Source organism: Zootoca vivipara, chromosome 11 (genome assembly GCF_963506605.1).
Source record: "Zootoca vivipara chromosome 11, rZooViv1.1, whole genome shotgun sequence".
Lineage (NCBI taxonomy): Eukaryota > Metazoa > Chordata > Lepidosauria > Squamata > Lacertidae > Zootoca > Zootoca vivipara.
Genome location: NC_083286.1, coordinates 2,677,393 through 2,694,875, shown reverse-complemented (window position 1 = coordinate 2,694,875; position 17,483 = coordinate 2,677,393). Strand labels below are relative to the sequence as shown.

General features: G+C 46.9%; 1 protein-coding gene across 2 annotated transcripts in view; it reads right to left on the bottom strand.

The window, feature by feature from the left end:
- The window catches only part of GDA (guanine deaminase), a 62,780-nt gene that overhangs the window by 17,565 nt on the left and 27,732 nt on the right, over positions 1 to 17,483 (bottom strand). For both annotated transcript variants that reach the window (XM_060280055.1, XM_035099885.2), the window contains exons 6-11: positions 17,175 to 17,202; positions 10,049 to 10,156; positions 8,347 to 8,454; positions 6,259 to 6,356; positions 3,555 to 3,622; positions 1,852 to 1,998 (exon numbers count right to left, since the gene is read on the bottom strand). In XM_060280055.1, the coding sequence (XP_060136038.1) occupies positions 1,852 to 1,998; positions 3,555 to 3,622; positions 6,259 to 6,356; positions 8,347 to 8,454; positions 10,049 to 10,156; positions 17,175 to 17,202 (557 nt within the window). The remainder of the gene's footprint in view (positions 1 to 1,851; positions 1,999 to 3,554; positions 3,623 to 6,258; positions 6,357 to 8,346; positions 8,455 to 10,048; positions 10,157 to 17,174; positions 17,203 to 17,483) is intronic.

Sequence of the window (17,483 nt, the reverse complement as noted above, 5' to 3'; positions counted from 1 at the left end):
TTGAAATCCCCCATTACTACTATCTCACTTCCTTTGGAATGCTTGGCCATCTGTTCCAGGAAGGCATCATCTGTGTCCTCAGTTTGGCTTGGGGATCTATAGTAAACTCCCACAATGAGATCACTGTTGTTTTTCTCTCCCTTAATTTTGACCCAGATACTCTCAATTTGGCTTTGAAGTTTTAAATCCTGGATCTCTTCACAGGTATACATATCCCTAACATATAAAGCTACTCCTCCTCCTTTCCTGTTTGGTCTATTTCTCTTAAATAGATTGTATCCCTCTATTACTACATTCCAGTCATGAGACTCATCCCACCAGGTTTCAGTGATGCCTATTATGTCATATTTAGTTTGCTGTACCAAGAGCTCAAGTTCATCTTGTTTATTTCCCATGCTCTGTGCATTAGTATACAGACATTGAAGACCGTTGATCATTCCCCCATGTCTCTTATTTAAGGATATTTTCGTCCCACCACTAGGTCTGCATGCTGCTTGCTCCATTTGGTCCTTGACATTCGGATGATCATCTTCAGCATTTGATAGACTCCTACCTTCAGGACCACTGTCTCCCTCCCCCACATAAGTCAGTTTAAAGCCCTCCTGATGAGGTTTTTGAGTTTCGTGGCAAAAACATTCCTCCCAACTTTTGTGAGGTGCAGTCCATCACTTGCCAGAAGTCCATCTTCAAGAAACTGCAGACCGTGATCTAGGAATCCAAACCGTTCCTGTTTGCACCATTTGCGAAGCCAGTTGTTCACTTCCCCTATTTTTCCCTCTCTCCCTGGGCCATGTCGTTCAACTGGGAGGACAGAAGAGATGACAATTTGTGCATCTAATTGCTTCAACTTCCTGCCCAGAGCCTCATAATCATTTTTGATCTTCTGTAAGCTATGGCTTGCAGTGTCATTGGTTCCCACATGCACCAAAAGGAAGGGGTATTTGTCGGTGGGTTTTATGATTCCTTGCAGCCGTTCTGTTACATCTTTGATCTTGGCCCCAGGTAGACAGCACACCTCTCGAGACATCTTGTCAGGCCCACAGATTACTGCTTCTGTACCCCTCAGTAGGGAATCCCCAATCACCACTACACGCCTCTTCATAGGCTTGGTTGGGATTCTTCCATGTGCTGTCCCTTCCAAGGTTACCTGCATATTCCCAGAGGAGTGACTTGGTTGCTCGTCTTCATATTCCTCATCAACTGTGATGAGGGAGAGATCCTCAGGTGGAGTCTGTTTCTCGTCTTCCATGAGCACTTCAAAACGGTTGTGTAATTCTAAGCACTCAGAGCGATCCCTGGGCCTTCTACTTCTATGAGTCACGTTCCTCCATACATCTGGCTGCTGTGTTGGGGAACTGACCTCCTCCTCAGGGAGATCCCCTGTCTCCTCCTTGGTGCAGACAGTGTGCTCTGCTGCATCCAAGAAAAGCTCCAGCTCTTTAATTCTCTGGAGCGTAGATACACGCCCCTGAAGCTGCTGCACCTTCTCTTCCAGAAGGGCAACCTTGTTTTCTAGTAGGGCAACCAACTTGCAATTGTTGCAGGTGTAGCTACCCACATCCACTGAGCACTCAAGCCTGAGCACTCAAATCTGAGCACTCAAGCCTGAGTATGCAGAAGCCCTAAGTCCAAAATGGACAATTCATTCAGAACAAAATCAAGTATCAAATATGAAATTCAAATTTTGAGAAATTCATATTATCAGACAGCCAGAAGGAAATCTTGTCAATTTAGAATATGAGGAAAAATGTGTCTTGCATCTAACTTTGCACAAGTAGCTCCTTGATAAACCAAAATTTTGACAGCTGTGCATTCTAGGGTAGAGAAGTAAAAGAAGAAGAGCTTCATTACCTTGGCTCCCTCCAAGAGTTGCTAGTTGGAAAACTTCCTTGAGAGTTAAGCATGTTTCATCCTCTTTGTTAATATGAATCATGTTAGATACCATAATTGCCTTTCTGATAGCATCAAGCATAGAGGCTGAGTAGCCACCAGCAACATCTGAAATAGAACAGAAAATTAAAAGCATAGCCTGGAAGGAAAAGTCTTCAGGTGAAAACATGAGTTCCATTAAATATGTGTGTGGGTAGTCACACAGAGGGTCCTTAGCATGGCACAGCTATGTTATGGAGCAGATATGAACAGGAGCCTGTTGAGCAAGCCTTGGTTACAACCCAGAATTCCTGCCTGCGGACAGACGGAGAGACACACTATGAGTGTCGCTCCATCAGGGGTTTTGTTTCTTTTTAAACTTTAAATGCTTTTAAAATCTCTATTCATTTTTTTAAAAAGAGCTTTATTTCTCATTAAAACATTCCAAATCATAACAAACACATAACAAATCATATCAAATCATATCAAAACATATGAAATAATACCAAATCATATCCAACTCCAAATACAAAGAAACAAAAAGAACAAAAAGAAGTAACAAAAATCAAGATATCAAGAAAAACAAACAAAAACAAGAAAAAAGAAAAAAAGGTTCATACCTTTTAGCAAAATATCATCCAATCACATTTGCAGGTATAAAAAAGGACCTACACCCCCCCACACACACACCCTTTGTGACTTCCAGCCTGTTCTCTATTTCGGTTTCGGTTTCCAAATTCTTTTGTATACCCTTTTATGCCCTTTATTCCTTATTTTTTTATCTTTTTTGAGTCCTTCACCTGTCTGCTAAGAGATTGGCATTTTCCACAATTTTTTTCTTATATTCATTAAATTTTCCCCAATCCTTATCAATTTTCTGCACTGGAATCCCCTTGGTTTCTCCTATTTTGTTCGCCAAATTTTGATAATTTATTAATTTGATTTGCCAGTTCTCTAATTTTGGAATTTCATCACTTTTCCATCTTTTTGCAATAAGAAGCCTAGCGGATGTAGTTGCATACATTATTAAGCATTTATCTTTTTCCTTGATTTCCTCATTTAACATACTCAGCAGAAACAACTCTGGGTTTTTTGTTTGTTTTTTTTGAAAGAGTATTTCAACATTTTTTTCAATTCTATATAGATCTTCTCCCAACACATTTTAATCTTTATACACAGGGCCGTCTTAAGCATACCCAGCGCCCTGGTGCGAAGATCCCTCCGCCCGCCCCCCAATTTCCCAGAGTTGACCCCCCCCAGCCCTTCTGGCTTCATTTGGGCTCTTATCTCTCCAGTCCCAGTCCTCTCCAGTCCCGGCCTTGCACAAAGTGCGTGGGTCGAAACCTAATTTCTTATCTATTTGCAATCTTTGATTAATTTGAAAATATTGGAGCCAAACATTTAAATATTTTTGTAGTTCTTTTTTTCTTTTAATTTTATATTTCCTTCTACCTTTTCTAATAATAATTTATAAGTTGGCCAATTCTCCTCCAATTTTTTTTCTTTTTACTGCTACTATCTAAAAAAATAAATAAATAAAAATAAAAAACTATAAAAAATAAAATCTCTATTCAATAAGCAAACTGTGGGGGAGTGTGGCCCTATGTTAGCAGATGTTCCACATGAAGATGCCTGTGAGTCTTTCAGTGTTTCCAAAATAAGCAGCTACGGAGTCAATGGCTCACCTGTGCCGAGGCCCAGCTTCACGCGATGCTTCAGAACCTTCCTTGCATTTAAAAGGCCACTGCACAACCTGAATGGGAAGCAGGAGAAGGGGGAAATGGGCCATCTTTACAAACAAAATAATCGATGTGTTGTCAAATGATGCTATTGGAAGTCTTTCATAAAGGGAAGTCTAGAATAAAGTTTTTATATAGTAATAATCCCAAAATTCACTTCTAATGTCTTTAGAGTTTAATATTATTCTGTCCCCTATTAGGACTTTGTTTATGATATTTTGTTTCCTTCCTTTTGATAATTGCCATGCCAGGAGTTCACCAGGTTTATTAGCATGTTTGAATTGCTTTTGTTTTAAGGCTTTTATTTTTGTTCTATTTCATTCTTAGTTGTAATTGCCAGTTGTATTTGTAAGATTTTAATTTTCTGTGTGGTAGTTGGGTCTCTGGCCTTATCTATTATTGTCTCCTCACAGTTCTTCATTTCTTCCAATAACTTTTGTATTTCTTTTCTCTTTTTCCTATAAAAGACATTCTGTTGTTTTTCTTCAGATCATATAAATCTTCTGCCCTTTCTGTATTTTAAATTGTCATAAACTCCAACCCCCAGGTCCTGCCGGTGAAGGGAAGTTTATTATTATGTTCTATGTACAATTATTATGATGCTCTTATGTTCTTTGTATACTGTACTGTGTTAGTTTTATGATGTTAGCCGCCCTGAGTCTGGCTCCAGCCGGGGAGGGTGGGGTACAAATAAAATCATTATTATTAATGGGGAAAGGAGTATTTCATGTTATATGCAAGAATCAGGTGTAATCAACACAATGCCTTCCAGATGCTTAGGAACCCCAACTCCCATCAGCTCTGGCCAGCTTTAGCAATAGTGAGGGATGATGGGAGCTGTAGTCCAAAAACTTGAAGGTTACAGAGTTGACCACAAAAAACAGCATGGTCAAGGAAATTCATGATGTGATATTATCACATCACATGGTGAGCATTCCTACATAGGTTATGGCAGAGAGAGGAGCAGTATTCATACTTGTGCAGGAACTAGGATGTCAGAGAATTCTGTCAGAAATGGGAGCAAAAAATGCTTCACTTTGCATGCTCATCCCAAGCCAGGAACAAAAATCAGACAAGTGAATATGAGCAGTATTTGCTATCTTTATTTTAATCCATGAATGTTATCTAAATAATTACATTATTTTCTGCATAGTTTTTGACATTTCCTTCCACCAAAAGGCTTTGAAATTAATTACACAATTAATTAAGAAATGAATAATGTTAGTTTTGGCTGGAAGCTAAACTGTAGCAAATGGAGAGAGTGCTGATTGTGACAGAAAACAGGGTGGAAATCCTTGCTTCCTTACATCCCTAGTAGGAACTCATACCATGTGATGTTATCACATTGTGAATTTTCTTTATTGTACTGTAAATTAAAGGCTGCTGGTGGTAGGAGAATTTGCATCATGTGAAAGACACAGCAGAGCATGACTGTTCCCTCTATATGCATATTATTGGGGTGTCATTTTCAGAGGTATCTCCCTGGTACATTATATGTCTTGTTCTGGTCTAGGGCACCATGGTTCTTGCCAGTAGCGAGGAATGCAGCAGCAGCAGCAACAACAACAACAAGCATTCCTCCAAGCTACTCCGTTTCAGATAAACTATCTGTTTTTGAAACTTTTTACTTCTTGTCTCAAAGAGAAAGCCCTGCCGCCCCAATTTAATGTTGCAAATAAACAGGCGGGCTCATGGATTGCTGCTCTACTTGTAGCTTTCAAAGCAGCAATAAGAAAATCCCATAACTTCTCACAGCTCTTCCCTTCACTGCATCCCAATCCCAGATCATGCCTCAGGTTGACTGTTGGGCAGTGGCATAGTGTGGGTTGCTGGTGCCTGGGGCAGGGCAAGTTTTGCACCCCCTGGTGCTGGGGTAGAGGCACGTGATGGAGCTGAACAGAGCCCGCTTGCAACAGGCTCCTCGCCTGCTGCCTCCACCCCCCTGTGGACCCTGTTACGCCCCACCAAAAATGTGCGCCCCCTCAGCTGTCAGGGGACAGACACAGGGCTGGTGAAAGAGATGGCCACTTCAGAGCACCCACATTCATTTCTGCCTTGGGGACATCTGGAAACAGGCTGCTTTGAGCCCTTCAAAGGGGTACGTGCAAACATCTGTTTTCTCTGTGAAGAGGCTGGTACAGTGCCAATTCCATCATCCCATGTTAAAATTATCTAAACCTTCAAGCTATCCACACTGAAATGTGGTGGACTTTAAAACACAGATATGAAACACAGCATTATCTGAAACACACCCCTATGAGGTATTAAAGGTAAAGGTAAAGGGACCCCTGACCAGTAGGTCCAGTCGCAGACGACTCTGGGGTTGCGGCGCTCATCTCACTTTATTGGCCGAGGGAGCCGGCGTACAGCTTCCGTGTCAGCTTCTGGTGAACCAGAGCAGCGCACAGAAACACCTTTTACCTTCCCACTGGAGCAGTACCTACTTATCTACTTGCACTTTGACGTGCTTTCGAACTGCTAGGTTGGCAGAAGCTGGGACCGAGTAACGGAAGCTCACCCCATCACAGGGATTTGAACCACCAACCTTCTGATCAGCAAGCCCAAGGCTCTGTGGTTTAGACCACAGCGCCACCTGCATCCCAGCAATGAGGTATTACCTACTGTAAATGAATTAACTTATTTTACTTACGATATGTTTGAATTAGGGCAATGTACAATGGCAGCTCCTTTAAGATTAAAAACTTGCAGTTCTTCATCAGAAAGATGGCAGCCATGAGCCATTATTGTCTAAAGAGTAAAACGAAAACAGTGTAATTTGTATTTGAATTTTATTCTCAACTTTAACTATCATTTTGCTTCTACTTGTACCTAGAGAGGACAATACCTTGACAGGGCCCTGGTGCTATGAAAATTATTGCCTCTATTCATTCCTCATAACTTTGCTGTGAGCTCATTTGCTCTCTTCAAGAGAGCCAAATAAGATGTATTATGTTATGTATTAGTGTATATAGTTTTCCCTCAGGTCCTCAGGTCCTTGACAGTTGTTTTAGGAGGGAACTTTAGGAGGGAACTTTGAATTATGTTTGGTACATTGTTTGAGCCAGTCTCTATAAAAGCAGGCCAACTCGGCAATGCAGTTCAGTTCTAGCTTCCAAATAAAGAGCTGCTTTGGAGAGATTGCTGTGTCGTCTGCTATGCTTACCCACAACTTAACATATTATCCTTCACACAATTAGGAATGGTGCAAATCCTGTGTTTACAAAGGTTATCATGTGCCAGGACAGCTACTTCTATGGGCTGTTATGTGTTGTTCATACCATTCATATTTCTTTTCCTGACTTCTTAAATGACCAGGGTAAACTGCCATATATCCCAGTAAATTTTATCCAAACAACTAAAATATGAATGAAAAGTAGTGAAATTGAGTCTATTGGGCTTTTGTTGTGGTTGTTTAATGCTACCTTGAATGAAGGTTATTCTTTATAATAGAAAGAAATGCTTGTTTCTCAGATAATCAAAGAAAACAGCAGGGCCCTGGCCATGTGCAAACCTTTGAACTCTTGGTAGTAAACCCTCATCATTAATGAGACTATTTAGAAGCATTGTGCTTAAATTTGAATCTCATTAATGTGATTAATGCTGTGTATACAATCTGGTAATTGACATTAATTCAGATAATAAAATGCTATGCAAATCTTCATATCCAAAGGGAGAATTTCAAAGACAAATGAGACATATTCCCTGAAGATTTTCAGAGGCAACTGAAAATGCCTTGCGTGTCTTTGAAAAATCTCCCTCACATGTATAATTGAAAAACCTAAGTTTGTCTCAAAGTCAAGTTTATAATTTCAGAGTGCTTCTGTGGGGAAACAATCACAAAGAAAACTGTCTGGGGATTCACACTGCTTTAATTCAAATGCAGACATGTTTGTTTGTTTGTGTTCCTCCACTTTTTAATCTGTGGGAATTTGCTAGGGTTGCCTTATTTTAAAGAGCAAAAAAGAGGAGACACACACTGTTGTAAGCACCCCTCCAAGCAGCCAGTGTCCATTATGCTTCGTGACTCCCCACCACCACCACCCCATAAGGGGCCTCAGGATATGTTATTGTGCATTGTGACCAAAGCAAAGCAGGCAGAGGTGCCTCAAACTCTTCTCCTTAACCCACACACCCGATACCCTGCAGCCGCTGCCACCCTCCTCCCAGGTCTCGCCCAGGCAGCTGGTGGAGGAGAGCCGTTGGGGAGAGAGGGAAGCTGGGTAGCGGAGGCGCAGGGCGAGTCCAGTGGCCGTGCTGAGGAGACACATCGAACACCTCCTCACATTGCCCAACCTTGAGCAAGGGAGCACACACGCCTTTCTCTGTCTCTCACCTCTGAGAGGCCTTGTGCCCCCCCTTCACTACTGCTTCCCTCTCTCTCTCTCCTCACAAACCTGGTTCCCGCCTCAACGCTGCCCACCAATTGGGGGGGGGAGTGAGGGGGAGAAGGGCTGCCTGCGGCCCTGATCCCAGGGAAGAGAGCCTCCTGGTGCTGGAGCGGGCGGACCCCGGAGCAGGAGCCAAGCGCCCTGACAGCGGGCTTCCCTTCCCAAAGTAGATCTCCTTCTGGCACTTAGGGCATTGGGGCATGGCAGCAGGGGCAAGCACTTGGTCACCGCAATGGAGGGTGGCGGCAGCAGCAGCAGCCATAAGAGAGCCAGGACTCTGTCTGCTCACAGACGCCACCAAATGCATCTTCCCCAATAACATATCTAAGTATTCTGTAAAAACACTCTACCTTGTTTGTAAGAAGATTGTTTTTATCATATAACTCTGTATAGTTTTGATAAGTAGGGAATAGTTTTTCTACGAGTTTCATTTCTCCTTCACTCTCACTTATGTGACTCTGTAAGGAGAAATGGGGTTCAAAGACAATGGTCAGCATTTCAAGATATAGTAAGCTTGAACAAAAAGACACCATAACTCCCCACTCCAAACAAGTGTGTAATGGCTTTGATTCTACAGAGCACATCACTGTTAATTATGAATACCTTCTTCCATATTATCTTCCCAGGTGAAAACATAAAGATATTCTAGTCAAGGGAGTAGCCAGCTTGCAAGGAAATGACACACTGCATATATTACAGAGCTATATAAGTATCTGTGTCTCTATATAGATAGAGGCTCATTAGAGAGAGATTTGTGTGGTGGCAGGAACACATAGCCTTGGAAAAAATATCAAGGAGGGGGGAAGAGGTCAAAGGCTCACAAAATAGTGATAGGTTATTTGGGAAGGCGGGAAAGAGGGAAGAAGGAACTAGCATTGCTGGCTTTCAGCACTTCTTGATTTGTTTTCAGTGCTATTTTGTGCATGCATACTCATAAGTAAGTTCCACTGTGTTCAATAGGCCTTACTCACAGACAGGAGTGGCTCGTCCAGTAGGGCAGAAGTGTGGCAACATTCTCCTGCTTACTGACCACAACAGAGATCAGGTCTGCGTGGATTGCATCTGTAGCAGGATCCCATCTGGCACTCCTGTCAGTGCATTTGTGCAGCCCTTAACTTGCTACTGCCTCACCTTTTCCTGACTTGGTAAGCAGCAGCAACTGTGGCTCCATCCCACCAGACAAGCCACTCTTGCTCACAAATACAGCATGCAGAAAACTGCAGCTTTTGTTCCATTTGGAAGGACTCTGTGGAGTATGCATATCCCCTAAAATGGTTCAAATATTCATAAAATGGGGTTGGAATGGATGGGAAGTGTGTGTTTATCATTACAAATGATGTCATGGACACTAATCATTAGGTCTGTGACACCTGAAAAACCACATTTCACACAGCATTACAAATTGCAATAGGTGTGCAAACAGAACCTATTTTCCTAGCACAATGTATTACTGTTCAGAGTGCTGGCAAAAGTTCCCCACAAAAAGCCAGATTGAGCCCCCAGTAATAATTAACCACACTGCACTTTTATTATATAATGAAATAGTTATCACATGGCTCCCATTCCTATTTAAGTACATTTGATTCTACAGTCAGACAAATGAAGGACATTGTAAGGGACAGTCTCATGGAAATTACATTCAAAATATTCTAAATACAAAGCTTGCTGTTTCCTGATTTAAAGTTTGTGCACATGTGGAGCAAAAACTAAGCCTTCTTAGACAGCTAACTCTTCAACTCCCCTGGGCAGATCTCTTGCCATAAGAAGGATTACTCAGTGTGAGCATGAGCATGAAAAAAATTGCACTGGGTTTTCCATTTCCCATGTACCGTATATATCATGACCGCAGGGCCTAACATCAGGTCAGGGCTGGTGGCCTAAACAGAGTTGGTGTTTCCTAAGCTACAGTAGGGTTGCCATATTTCAAGAAGTAAAAATATGAACACAAAAGTTATTAAGCTTTTTCTTTGGGGGGGGGGATAGCCCAAAAAGATGTCATTTGAAATTACTGCATGGATGAGTTTTCACTAAATATGATGACAAAAAACTTACCTGCACATGAAGGTCATGAATCTTTGCCAGCTTGCCAAGGCTATTAAGCAGTTCCTCTGTACAGGATGGTCCAAAGCGGGGTGTTACTATGGGGTGAACCCTTGGATACTGGGGAAAATGTCAAAGATAGGCAATAAACATTTGTGCATGTTAAATATACCTATTCTTAGCTTGTTTCTTAGACAAATTATTAAAAATGGAAACAAATTGAGCCTGTACAGATTACTTTTTTCCAAGGCACACAGTTTCTGTTCTGTTGTGGCTAAACCACAATTTCAGATAGCTAAACAGTGACATCACTTAGCAAGCACAAAGTATTCAGTATGTGCAAATTCAGGGTATAACCCATCATTCTTTACAAGGAACGTGATCCACATATGGCTTAGCTCCTTGCAGTCTCTCTGACTTCACATACCCCGCTGGCTCCAGGAATGGCAATGAGTGAAACCTCAGTTTTTTAACGTAATCCGTTCCAGAAAACTGTTTGACTTCTGAAACGTTCGAAAACCAAGGCACAAAGGGTGGTCTGCAAATTTACAGGAAAAAAATGAGAAAAACACAGTGGTACCTCAGCAGAAGCTGTTTGACTTCTGAGGCGCATTTGAAAATGGAAGCATTTACTTCTGGGGTTTCGGCGTTCAAGTTCCAAAACGTTCGTCAATGAAGATGATAAAAAACTGAGGTATCACTGTATCGCTCTCCGTTTCAAATGATTGGGACAGATCACATAGATGGGTCTGCCTCCATCATGTCTAGTTCAGCTCAAGGGTGATGTCACAGTGGCCGGATGGGACTACTTCAGAGTAACGACTCTACACCGCTCTACATTTTATCTTTTTATTGGTGCTGCGTATTTACAGTGCTAAAAGTAGAGCTATTTACAGAGACACATCTTTTCAGCTTTCATCAGAACCTCCGAATGGCGTTTGGCGCGTCTTGCGCCAGCATAACAACTTGGGGAGCCCCATCCTCTTCCCCCGACGCTTTCTGCGAAGTTCCGGAGTTGGGGGGATGGGTCTGCCCCCCTTTTTTCCTCCTTCCTGTCCCACCTGGGACGCTGGCTCTTCTACCCTGCCAGAGCCTTGGACCCCACTTCCTGTTTCCCCACTTGAGCTGGAGCTTTCCCTGCTCTCAGTCGTGCTCTGGGCTGGGCTGGAACTCAGGAGGGGAGGGGCTTCGCGATACCCCTTGCCCCTCACATCCATCCCCCTCCCAGGCCCCCCTTCCTCCCTCCCGAGAGGCTGCACGGGTGTCGGTGGTGACTGAAAGCCTAAAAACTCCGTGCTGTCCGAGCCGGTTGGTGTGAACACCTCCCCCCAGTTCCCTTGGCCCCCTCCTTCCTCCTGGGAAGAGGGAAAGCCCAAAAAGTCCGTGGCCTCAGAGCTGGTGGGGGTGAAAATCTGCTGCCAGTCCACCTCTTCTCCTGACTGAGTGGACCTCGGAGATACCCACATCTCCTCCTCCGTGTCCTCAAACTCTGCTTCCCATCTCCATGGTGAACTGCTTTCCCCCTCCTGTGCTTCCTCCTCCTCCCCCTCCCTTTCCATGTGCCAGGGCTTGGGCCTGTGTGGGAAGAGGGCGTGGAATTCTTCCACTAAGAATTCCTCCTGTATCTGGGTGGCTGGGACCCATTCATTTTGGGATAGCGGGGCGTCCTCCCATGCCATAAGGTACTCCAGGCCCCTCACCCCCCTTCGTGAATCAAGGATGGCCGTTGCTTCATTGAGTGGCTCCCTGCCTCCTCTCTCCCCCCCTCCCTCGGGGGTCTGTGCGCTGCCTCGGAACCTGCTACTTTCCCTGTACGGAGACAGCAGCGATCTATGAAACACTGGGTGCACCCTCATGTCCTCTGGCAGTGCCAGCCTGTATGCCACCGGGTTTACCTGCTGCGTGACCGTGAAGGGGCCCAACCTTCTGGGTGCCAGCTTCTTGCACCTCCCTCTGGTGGGAAGGCCCTCCGAGGACAACCAAACCTTGTCCCCCACCCTGATGACCTCCCCCGGTCGCCTGTGGCGATCTGCCCCCTTCTTGTACGCTTCCTTGGCCCTCTCCAAGTGTTCTCTGAGCTGCTGGTGCACCGTCTCCAGCTCCTCTGCCCAATCCTCTGCCTGCGGGCCCTCCTCCTCCTCCTCCCCCTCCCTCTCCGGGAAAGATCTGAGGTCGCGCCCGTAGTTGGCCTTAAAGGGCGACACCCCTGTGGAGACGTGCACCGCATTGTTGTAGGCAAATTCTGCCAGTGGCAGGCGATCCACCCAGTCCGTTTGCCTCTGGCTGACGTAGCATCTCAGGTACTGCTGCAGAATGGCGTTGACCCTCTCCGCCTGTCCATTGGTCTGCGGGTGCCAAGCCGTCGACAAGCTGACCTCCACCTGCAGGAGGTTCATGAGCCGCCTCCAGAACCTGGAAACAAATTGGCGGCCACGATCCGAAATAACTCTTAAAGTTAATCCATGCAATCTGAATACGTGGTCAACAAACAGTTTGGCTGTCTCTTCTGCAGAGACCGCCCTGGCACACGGTATAAAATGGCACATTTTGGACATAAGTTCCACCACCACCAACACTGCGGTCTTGCCCCTGGACGACGGCAGGTCTGTGATGAAGTCCATTGACACTACTTCCCACGGCCTGTGCGGGGTGGCTAATGGCTCCAGCAACCCTGCTGGTGCTGCTCTGACTACCTTTGCTCGCTGGCAGGTGTCACAGCCCCGTACATAGTCCCGAACATCTTCCCGCACCCCTGGCCACCAGAAGTGTCTCATGACTAGGTGAGTGGTTTTGTCCCTTCCAAAATGACCCGCCGTCGGGTTGTCGTGCATCTGCTTGAGGACCGTACGTCTAAGCTGGGTGGTGGGCAGGTACAGTGCACCCTTGTAGAAAAGCAGCCCCCTGCGTGCTGCAAAGTCTTTTGCCTGCTCCCCCCCTCTCAGTTCTCTGAAGATGCGGTTGGCAAATTCATCCGCTGCCGTCAGTGCTGTGAGTTCTGCCTCGCTTACCACTGCTGCTCCGCAGGCCCATGCGGACTGGGGGAAAATGTGCCGGGGTGCTGGTGGCAACTCCTCCTCCATGTATTCCGGCTTGCGGGAGAGGGCATCCGCCCTGACGTTCTGCTCCCCCGGTATGTAGTGGATGGAGAAGTAGAAGTGCGAGAAGAACTCTGCCCACCGTATCTGCCGCTGGTTGAGCACCCTGGCCGTTCTCCAGAACTCCAGGTTCTTGTGGTCCGTGCACACCTGAATGGGGTGCTTGGCGCCCACTAGGAAGTGTCTCCAATGCTGGAACGCAGCGTGGATCGCGAGAAGTTCCTTATCAAACACCGTGTAGTTGCGTTCTGGCTGTGTCAGCTTTCTAGAGAAAAAGGCACAGGGTCTCCACTCTCTGTTGGCATCCAGTTGCAACAGGATTGCTCCCAAAGCTCTGTCTGAAGCATCGGTCTCAACGCGTAGGGGCGCATCCTGCACCACGTGGAACAGGTTCTGGTCGGAAGCGAACACCCTCTTGAGGCTTTCGAACGCTGCTTGCGCTTCCTGTGTCCACCTGAACTTCTGCTTGCCTCTCAGGCAGTCCGTGATGGGAGCCGTAACGCGAGAGAAGTTCTTGATGAACTTCCTGTAGAAGTTGGCGAAGCCTAGTAGGCGTTGGGCATCCTTGCGCGTCCTGGGGCTGTGCCAGTCCAGGATGGCCTGCACCTTGTCCTTGTCCATCGCTAGCCCCTTGTCTGACAGTTTGTAGCCCAGGAAGTCCACCTCTTTGGTGTGAAACTTACACTTCTCCAGCTTCACATACAGGTGGTGCTCCTTCAGGCGCTGCAACACCTCCCTGACATCCTTCACATGCTGCTCTGGGTCATTGGAGTAAATAAGGATGTCATCCAGGAAGACCAGGCATTTCTTGAAGAGGAGGGACCCCAGGACGTGGTGCATGAAGGCCTGGAAGCATGCTGAGCCCCCTTGCAAACCGAAGGGCATCACCAGATATTCAAAAGAGCCCAGAGGCGTGAACATCGTGGTCTTCCACTCATCGCCTTCCCGGATCCTGATCAAGTTGTACGCCCCCCTCAGGTCGAGCTTGGTGAAGATCTTGCCCCTGCGTGCCGCTGTCAGCAGATCGTCCACTCTGGGCATTGGGAAAGCCACCGGTTCTGTCATGTTGTTCAGGCGCCTGAAATCCACCACCAGACGGCGGTGTTGCGTGTCTTTCTTGTCCACCCAGAAGACCGGGCTGCCCCCTGCTGCCTTGCTTTCTCTGATGAACCCCCTCTTGAGGTTCTTGTCTATAAACGCACGCAGATCCTCCAGCTCCTGATCTGACATGGAGTACAGCTTGGCTGGGGGTAGTGTGGCCCCCGGCACCAGGTTGATCTGGCAGTCAAACGACCTGTGCGGGGGCAGGTGGTCGGATTCCGCTTCACTGAAGACCTCCTGCAGGTCCCAGTACGGCTTGGGTATCGCCTCACCCCCCTTGACGTGCATGGTGGCCACCGTGGCTATTGGAGGCCCCTCCCCTGGTTGGTGCTGCATGCAATGCTCCAGACAATAGTCTGAGCCAAACGTGATGCATCTCTGGTGCCAACTGATGGAGGGGTCATGGCGCGCCAGCCAGCTCATGCCCAAGACGATGGGGGGGTCTGAGATGGTGGTGACGTTGAATGCCAGTGTCTCTGAGTGTCGCCCCACCGTCATTCTCATGGGGGGGGGTCTGGTGGGTGATGGCCCCTCCCAGCAACTCCCTGCCGTCAATGGTGGAGACGTGCAGGGGAAAATCCAGCTGCAGAAGTTGGATCTGGTGCGCTTCTGCAAAGTTTCTCGAAAAGAAGTTGGCCGACGCCCCCGAATCGATTAACGCGAGGACCGTCAGGGGATACCCATTAGGGAGCGTTAGCGTCACTTCTAGAACCACCCCTGCTCTGGGGGGGGGTGGGCTGGCACTGTTCCTCGCTGTGCGGGTGGGTGGGTTGGGGCTGTTGTTTGCCGATTGCGCCTGGCTGCTGCCCCTTGTCTCCTGCAGCCAGGCTGTCTCGTTTCCCTGCTGTGGTGCTGCGTCAGTGGGGGAGGGCACAACCGTTCCCGCCTTTCCTTGCCATTCCCTGCGATGTGGGCAGTCTCTGACGAGATGCTGAGGGGAGTTGCAGAGAAAGCAATTCCCGCCTCTTCCCTCCTTGCGTCTTGGCGCCGCTGGGGTTTGAAAAGCCCCCCCCCCGCGCGCTATCAATTTGCATGGGTTCCTGGTCTTGGCTGGCCCCTGGCATGGCGTGAGATGGCTGTTGGGGGAGTGGCTTCTCCTGCGACCGTGGGAACCAAGCCCGCTTTGCGCGCGTTGCTTGCTTGTCGTTCCACCGGGATTCCTGTCTCACCCCCACCGCCAGAGCCGCTTTGCTCAGCTGATCCATATTACTGGGCTTTGGACCTCTCGAGAGCTCATCTTTCACATCCTCATTCAACCCCAGGTAGAACGCCGCTTCCATCGGAGGCGAGTGCAGTTCCCACCCCAGTCTGTGCACCAGCATGGTGAATCTTGACCAATATTTGCGAACTGTCATTGTTCTTTGTCGTAAATTATGCAGTTCCTCTTTGGTCTGGTCCATATGGCTATCAGACGCATACATGGTTTTTAAAGCCTCTAAAAATAGTTTGACATTCTTCATGCAAGGATTTTTTGTCGCGATTAACGGTCTAAGCCACTCCCTGGCTGCCCCGGTAAGGTGTTCCACAATAAACGCTACTCTGTGCCCATCATCAGGGAACTCATCATGGTGCAGCTCAAGAGCATACACGATCTCAGTCTCAAAGCCATGATATTCCCTCGGGTCTCCATTGAACTTGCTTACTAGGGTCCCTGCTCTCCTTCCTGGCAGCACTTGGAGCTGGGCTCCCCCTCCTCCCTTGTTTTTCTCTGCATCCAACTTGTTTTGGAGGTCCACGGCTACCGCCCTTAACTGCTGCTCTTTCTCCTGAAGTGCTCTCACCTGTTCAGCAAGGTTGTGCCTGTCCTCTTTGACTTTCTCCGTTTCTTGCTTAGCCGCCTTTAATTCCCCCTGTGCCTGCAACGCCAGTTGCTGCAGGTCCTGCTGGGCTTTCTCCGCGATCTGCCGCCATTTCTCCGCTTCTGGCGCGCTCATCCCGGCAACTCCAAAGTAGCCCAAAAAAAGATTCGGAGGTTGCTGTCACAGTGGCCGGATGGGACTACTTCAGAGTAACGACTCTACACCGCTCTGCATTTTATCTTTTTATTGGTGCTGCGTATTTACAGTGCTAAAAGTAGAGCTATTTACAGAGACACATCTTTTCAGCTTTAATCAGAACCTCCGAATGGCGTTTGGCGCGTCTTGCGCCAGCATAACAACTTGGGGAGCCCCATCCTCTTCCCCCGACGCTTTCTGCGAAGTTCCGGAGTTGGGGGGATGGGTCTGCCCCCCTTTTTTCCTCCTTCCTGTCCCACCTGGGACGCTGGCTCTTCTACCCTGCCAGAGCCTTGGACCCCACTTCCTGTTTCCCCACTTGAGCTGGAGCTTTCCCTGCTCTCAGTCGTGCTCTGGGCTGGGCTGGAACTCAGGAGGGGAGGGGCTTCGCGATACCCCTTGCCCCTCACAGGTGAGATGTGAAATCTGACAGAATCAACAACCCAGTGTCTGTGGGTACCTTGGCACCTGTAAGGGTTCCCCTGGCTTTCTTTCTTTCTTTCTTTCAAGTTCCTATCCCTCTTAGAAAGAAAGTAAAGGTAAAGGGACCTCTGACCATTAGGTCCAGTCATGACCAACTCTGGGGTTGCAGCGCTCATCTCGCTTTATTGGCCAAGGGAGCCGGCGTACAGCTTCCAGGTCATGTGGCCAGCATGACTAAACCACTTTTGGCGAACCAGAGCAGCACACGGAAACGCCGTTTACCTTCCCGCTGTAGCGGTCCCTATTTATCTACTTTCACTTTGACGTGCTTTCGAACTGCTAGGTTGGCAGGAGCTGGGACCAAGCAATGGGAGCTCACCCCGTCACAAAATGTTAATGACCCCTAGCATATAGTCTAACCTTTTACATAGGAAAACATATTATCATTTACATAGAAATATGCATGCCCTGGGAGTACAACATGACCAGTTACTGTTCTGGGAAAGGAAAGGAAATTCCACTTACTTTCTTTTCCAGTACTCCTCTAACAAACCTGAAAGGATTGGGGTAGGAAGTTAAAATACTTATAAAATATATTATTATTATTATTATTATTATCATCATCATCATCATCATCTAGATTTATCCATCATTTAATATGAGGTCCCAGGGAAAGTTACAACCATTTAAAAAATAGCATTATATTTGTGCATGTCAGTCCCTCTGTGTTTCTGTATTAGGGGTGTACCTTGTATCTGTGCATTTTAATAAAGTTCTGATCTGTTTCTGAATTGCTGTGTGTCCTCTCTGCTTTGATTTGTATTCTGGGTTATG